The 7,269-nt window shown below is 45.9% G+C and overlaps 1 protein-coding gene across 1 annotated transcript in view; it reads right to left on the bottom strand.

Moving 5' to 3' along the window:
* Positions 1-208: 208 nt before the first annotated feature.
* Positions 209-7,269, bottom strand: part of FUNDC1 (FUN14 domain containing 1) — a 102,381-nt gene continuing 95,320 nt past the window's right edge. Inside the window, exon 5 of the mRNA XM_069204191.1 lies at positions 209-666. Coding sequence (XP_069060292.1) covers positions 589-666 — 78 coding nt within the window. The 3' untranslated portion in view covers positions 209-588. The remainder of the gene's footprint in view (positions 667-7,269) is intronic.

Genomic DNA, 7,269 nt, shown 5'->3' with positions numbered 1-7,269 from the left:
TAATAATGAATACATTCAGAATGCCAATGATCGATTTCTGTAAAGAAATCTAAATTATAGATTATTGCACAAGGTGATTTTTGAAGTCACATGGGCAGCTCCAGGCTGCAAAAGCATACAGCATACAGTTATTGGCACTACAGAAGAGCATGACAACATTATACATTTGAAATAAAATAAATAAAAATGACACATTTGGGAACAAAAGTTTAAAAGATGCTCCAGGAAAGGCGATATCCTTTACTCGATCTCAAATATACATTTGGAAAAAACATGAATGATAGTTCACAAAAAGGGCATAAAAAATATTGCCATTTCTAAACAGCAGTTTAAGAAACGTCAGTCCATAAATACAATAATGCGTGCAGCACCATTTATTTTGTTTATAGCCAGTCCTAGTTTTATTGCAAGCTTCCGTAGGAGTAAGCCTTAGGAGAAGAAGCATCAGCTCTGCTTGGCCAGTCAATCTTCACGAGACTGAGATAACAGGACTGCACACACCAGTATCTCACCAGTGACACCACCACCACTGTATCATTTATCTTTTTTCCTTCAGACGTGAGTATTAAAACCCATCTGGAACGCAGCTTACGATGCGAGGCCCAGCAGAAACCCCCCAACAAATCCACTGGATACCACTATGTTCTGTTTCACAAACTCTGTAGACTGAAAGAAAAGAAAGGGGTTATTTGAGCACTCAAGATTCTAGGATTTTTATCATTAACTGCAGAGAAACAGATCAAGCGTTCGGACACATATTTTAGTGTAACAATCTTAACCAGAACACGACAAATTGTGTTTAAAACCACATTTTATTGCGAGGTATACATCTGTGCGGTGCTACCATGAAGAGTACAGGTTACAACCTCTCCTCCACACCAAAACATACTCCCATTTGTCACTGTTCCAGACCAACTTTCTAAACACAGTGGTAAGTTATAATCAGATCACAGAAAGTAAGAGAAAAGTATATTATAAAACATAAATGTTGCACATAAAGTACTGCTTTAACTTCTACTCACCTCACTTATTACTGTAACAGTTATTTATTTCCCATTATGTTAAGGGGTCTCACTCACCAGCACCCCCCTGCACAACTCCAATCTAGTTGTTTTGTTCCTCTACAAGTGTAAAGTTGAACAGTTTGGACAGACGCATGTTGCTAGTCTGCCCTAATGGTTTTACAGGTACTTGGTTCTTTTGTTTTTGTTTCCTGTTTGGTTTTTATTGTCCACACCCAGTCAATACTCACAATACACCAGTTCTGGTGCTAGTTTTCTCTAATGAAGCTAGGCTCTGCGACTCCCCCCAATCGAGACCATGCCTCACACAAATGTGATTATATGGAATGTTCAAGACATGCACACCTCATCACTCAGATATGCTGTGTACCACCATCTGCAAGAATCACACCTAATCGCTGCTGAGACCTCTAAGCTACAAAGGTAAAGACAGGGTCAGGTATACTCCACAAACTTCTCAACATACGCATTGGGAGTATTGGTGTGGATCTGGGCAGGTGTTCCTTTTCAGCCAGACGATACCAGGGTTGACCAGACAGACGTTACGTCCTAATAAAGGTCAAACTAGATGATCGGCAAGTTTTAATTGGCAGAATTTATGTCCTCAGCACGGACCAAGCAACCTTCTTGACAAAATTATGTGACATACTCTTAGCCTAGAGCGGATTTCAATAATGTACTGCAGCTCGATCTAGATCGCTCGTTTCCCCCTCTCCCCAACACGATTGCTACGACCAAAGCCCAACATCTTATACAGTGGCTCAGCCACTGGCGCTTAGAGGATATCTGGCCTGAGCGCAATGCCTTTACCAGAGTCTACTCCTAATCCTGTCCCCATGACTTGCATGTCTGCATCGATCGTGTAGTCAGTTCCCCAGATTTTCTTACACGTCACACATATCGTTTATGGGATGCACACACTCTGATCACAACCCCCAACTTCTGAATTTTAACTGGGGAAGAAGCCACCCACCTACATCTACTTCATGTCTACAACTGTCGACTCTGGAAGACTATCCCATTCTGCACTTTACTAGACACTGCCATCACAAACTACTTTGAAGTTAATGGAGGCACCACCACAACCTGCCTGAGAGGGATGCCTGTAAGGTAAGGATAAGCAGTCGCCAATTAGACACAGACATTACAAACATCAAATGTGACATTCTAAGATATGGAACTCAAGTCCTGCAGAGCCCTGCACACCGTGCTCACCTGACACATGCGCGTTAGGAGCACGCTGCTCTTCTGGACAGACTTTGCTGCCTCAATTATGCAACCCACTCAGCCAGAACACACACTGGGGCGGACAAAGCTGGTGCACTGTTGGCTTGGCTCATCCGTCACAAGCATCCCCGTCACCCGATATTGGAACTACATAATGCCTGAGGAGATCTCCCCCACACCAAGACCGCCACAGATGCTGAACTAACTGCCCACTACTCTGCCCTATACTCATCAGTCACCACACCCCCTACATCTGACAGATCCTGCTGCACTGGACTCCTACAGGCCATTGGCCCTCTTGAACGCTGACTACAAGATCCTGGCCAAGGTGCTAGTCAATTGTCTGGAGCCAGTGATACACCCGGATCAGAACAGGTTTGTTACGCACGTAATACCTTGCTGAATCTGCACAGATTCTTCAGGCTCCTGAAATATGTCCCTGGCCTTTGGCCACAATCGGATTGCATGTTTAATGGTCCCGAAGAAGGCCTTTGATTCCCAAGAACAGCCCTTCTTCTTTGATGTTTTGCGGCGCTATGGCCTTCGATATCGATTTATTTGCATGATTAAGCTTCTTTACACTCATTCACTGACACGAGTAATGACTGGTGCCCTAATCTCTGAGCCCATACCAGTTGCGTAAGGCACACGCAAAGGCTGTCCTCTCTATTTTCACTAGCCATTGACATTAGCACTCCAAGCTGGTAGTCACAACTGGGGAATCACACTGGGCGATGCACTGCACTCTGTATCCTTGTATGCTGAAGATCTTTTGCTATATCTCAGGGACGTCATAGCGAAACCAGACGTTGTAGCCTCCATTACTGATCCAATTGCTGACCTGTCGAGTCTGAGGGTCAACTGGACCAAATCTTGTTTCTTCCCATTCAATCCAGTAACAGTGGACCCAGCATCCACACTAAACAGTATTCCTTTTCCTTGGCAAACCTCAATACCTTCCAATACTTGGGCACCATAATTTAGCTCTACGATGGTAACCACATCAGGGTGCTGATATCAATGTGCTTCTAGGTGGTATTTTGGCAGTCTCTTTTGCTATTGTGGCGAGGTGCATTGCCCTTAGCAACCTGATCATGCTACCCCAGTTTCTATACTATTTCACTATCCTACCACTCTCCATTTCAAAGCCCTTTTTGATCTCAATCGAGGGGTTTATGCACTTATTGGACGCCTAATACGTTTCTGAGGGTCGCTTATTGTTGTTACAGGCGTTGTCTTTCTTTCACCCGTATGGCCAGCGCTCTAATTACTAGAGACACCACATGGAAGGCTGATTACATCATAAGTTTAACTGACCACTTGGCATGTCGTTGGACTCCACACACTTGGAGACCTGTACCAAGAGGGCACCCTCACGAAACTGGAGTCTCCGATAGAAGACGGGGGACTACCTCTGGGCCAGTTTCTTCCTTATAACTCACTGGTGGAAGTGCTAGGAAACAACTAGGGTTACATACACCAAGAACATACCATGCATCGCACCATACACGTCATGGGTTTGGGTATACATCTGAGTTCCTGGTTCTCTGACTCCCTACGTTTGCACACATCTCTTTCACTTCTCCCCTTGCACCACCACTGGAAGGCGGACCTGAGTCGACTATGCACAGACAAGGAATGGGAGACAATTCTAGAAAGCTCCACCCGCATTCCACGTAATGCACATTTCCAACTCATACAACATTGTTCACAGAGCTTATCTCACCCCACACAAGATAAACAGGTATTTCCAACACACCAATGTCACCTACCCCGGATGCAGTGTCATCGATGCCGACATAATATACATGTTATAGGCTTGCCCATCCCTACATTCCTATTGGCATTCCAATTGGCACAAATCCCATCTGGCACAGTGCATGGACTGCCCAGTGTTTACACACTTGGGAGGTAATATTATTGGGTTTACACCAACGTGATAAAAAAAACAGCAAGCCACAGACCAATTTCTCGACTTAGGTGATTTACTAACAAAAACACCTCATCACACCAAAATGGAAATCTTCCATACCACCCACATCCAAGGCATGGGAACGTTTGGTGACTGCCTGGCACCAGGCAGAAAGTGTTGCCTTACACAGAGAAGACACACTGGGACTACACAAGTACCTCTTAGACGGTGCCTGGGAAATTTTATTTGCCGACTACTAGACAGCCTCGGGGACTCCTCCCACCCAATATCCACATACCTTGGAGGTCATGCTGCTTACACAGCATCCCTGTTCTAAATGGGGTTTCTGGTTGGCTAGGGTATGCACCTATCAAGGCAGAACCCACCCCTCTAGTCAGGGCAAAGATACCTTGTGCTCATCCTCTCGTAGCTTGGCACAGAGCAGGCAGGCTTATCAGCAGAGGCAATGTGTAAAGCATAACACACTCACACAGCAACACCATGAATACACCACAGAAGAGACTCCACACAAGGTTACATAAAAACACATAGTATATTGTACATAACCTAGACCCAAAACAACATGAATCACAAATACTGTGCGTCTTATGATAACACTGAGATATTACTTGTTATCCTGGACAATGCAAGGTAAAAACACAAATCATAGAGTAGTGCATTTAAAGCCAATACATTTAGAGAAAAGCACATGAATCACCAGTTACCACCATAAGCACATAGGTCACAGCGCACTTGCGCTTCTACTAGACTTTGTATGGTACTCAGGCTTTCCAATGTAGGGCAAGGGTGCGGCTGCACACCTGCTATCCGGAATATGGTAATCCAGAGACTTCCACAATAGGGTGTATCCTTTCTGTCATAACCTACACAGTACAGCCAAGGAAGGCTCCACAGCAACAAACTCCTCAATGTGGAGCCAGACCCATGCCATCTAAGGTCCGTCCAAATCATAAGAGAAAAGCATTTGGGGGGTGCTAAAGATCTGGCTCGATCAATCGCCTTCCTTTCTTAAAAAGAAACAAGCTACCCGTAAGCACACTGTGAGCCCTAACACCACCAAATGAGAGGGCACGCAGGCAAGCTTTGATGACCCCCTAGAGATGCCCGCAAAGGACCCTAGGGTGGCTTTACTGCTCCCAGGGCCCTACTCAGCCACTGTGCTCCACATGAGGGGCAGACCCAATCTCAGGAGATTTCTACCATCATGGGCAACCTTCAGCAGTGAGGGGGGGCAAGACTCTAGCGGGCCTCGGGGACAGGGTCTCCCTCATTAAACCACAGTTTCTGTGAACTGCGCACCCACTACGCAGCTCTGGGGGCATGTCACCACAATGATGATGCTGGATGTCCCAGTTTCCCTGGTTGCCGTAGTGACCGTCGCTAGAGAGGGGGGCTGTTCCTCCCTGCTTGTGCGGCAAGAGTGAGTCGTGCAGCACACTGGGAATCTGAATGAGGGCCATCGTCAGTGCTGCGACGCTGGTTTTGGGAATCCAATCGGGTCATCCGCATCTGCCCCTTAGAACTCCCACACACACAGGAAATCAGACCAACAGCCCCATGGCGACACTGCATTGCCCATTTCCCCCACCCAGGCTGCTCAGTCCTGGTAACAGTGCTCATGCCCCATTGTTCCATCCAGGCACATGGGAAATCAGGCAACACAAGGTACCGTGCTTGCAGCAGGAGCACAGAACGGTTTAAAAGTTGTTATAATTGCCGAACTCAGGGTCCCACAGCAATAATGCTGGTACACGGACTTTTATGGTCCACAGTCTCTGAAGGAGAAGGGGCAAGCCAGCAAGCCCCTGGAGAACCACTTGGGGGCACAAAAGCAGGCAAGCAGTCAGCAGGCCAGTACAAAAAGGTAGGCTGTAAAGTGGCTGTCCCTTCTGCAGCCCAGTTATTAGTAGGCAGCAGACGAGCACAACAGAGCAGGTAATCAAAATGGCAGTTCCTCCTGGCAGCACAACAGTCCTCCTGGTAATCTGCAGTTGTACAGCCAGCATTGTCTGGTTACAAGTCACATGCAGTGTCTAAAAACATGGGGCCAGAGCCCCTGTACTTATACTCAAAAATGTCTCTGATCTTGGGGTGGTTTCAAAGGAACCCTCAGAAGTGCACAACAATCTGTTTCAACCTAACCCTGACTCCAGACGAGTAGGAGGGATAAATGAGCCCTTTGTGTGAGGGCAGGCCACAACATATTGACAAGTGAGTGTGAACCGCCTCTCCCAACCCAGAAAGACTATCAGTATGCAGACGTATCCCTTCCTTTGTTGTGGCTGTCTAGAAAGTATGCCCAAAAAAGGGTAGCTGTCACCTGGGCCAAGATGTGGATTGGAGATAGGCTACAAAGCACATCAAGTTATAAGTACAGAGAAATACCCACTTTCTAGAAGTAAACAAACTCAAATGATGGTCCAAACTGGAATGGTATGGCAAGCAAAAAAACTGATGGATTAAACCCAGATCTGTGACTGGGGGGAGGGGAGTGAATGTTCAATTTGCTCTACATTCCGTCAGTCTTCTGTTGTTTTTGCACTTTCTAAAAGTGGCATTTCTAAAATAGTAATGTAAAATCCAACTACACCAGTAAGTAGGATTTATCACTACCATTCTAAACATACCAAACACAGCAAAGCTACTCCTTCCTGATCAGGAATTATTAGTTAAAAGGGATGGGAGAGAATTCACAATGCTAACCTATGAGAGGAGGAGACCTCACAGTAGTGAAAAACCAAATAGGTTGTTTGTCACTACTAAGACATGCAAAACTTAAAAGTACTTGTCCTACGTTTTACTTACACAGCACGCTGACTATAGGGCTACCTAGGGCCTACCTCAGGGGTGACCTGTGTAATAAGAGTGAAGTTTAAGGCTTGGCAAGTAATTGTAAATGCCAAGTCAAAGTGGAAGAAACTGTGCACAAAGGTTCTGCAGTGGCAGGCCTGAGACAGGCTTGAAAGGCTACTTCTGTGGGTGGCACAATCAGTGATGCAGTCCCACTAGTAGCATTTAATTTACAGCTCCTGGGTATATGGTCTACCACTTTACAAGGGACTTACAAGTAAATCAAATATGTCAAAC

This window comes from Pleurodeles waltl, chromosome 8 (assembly GCF_031143425.1).
Source record: "Pleurodeles waltl isolate 20211129_DDA chromosome 8, aPleWal1.hap1.20221129, whole genome shotgun sequence".
NCBI lineage: Eukaryota > Metazoa > Chordata > Amphibia > Caudata > Salamandridae > Pleurodeles > Pleurodeles waltl.
The sequence above is the reverse complement of the archived record's forward strand: the minus strand, read 5'-3'. Positions and strand labels throughout refer to the sequence as shown.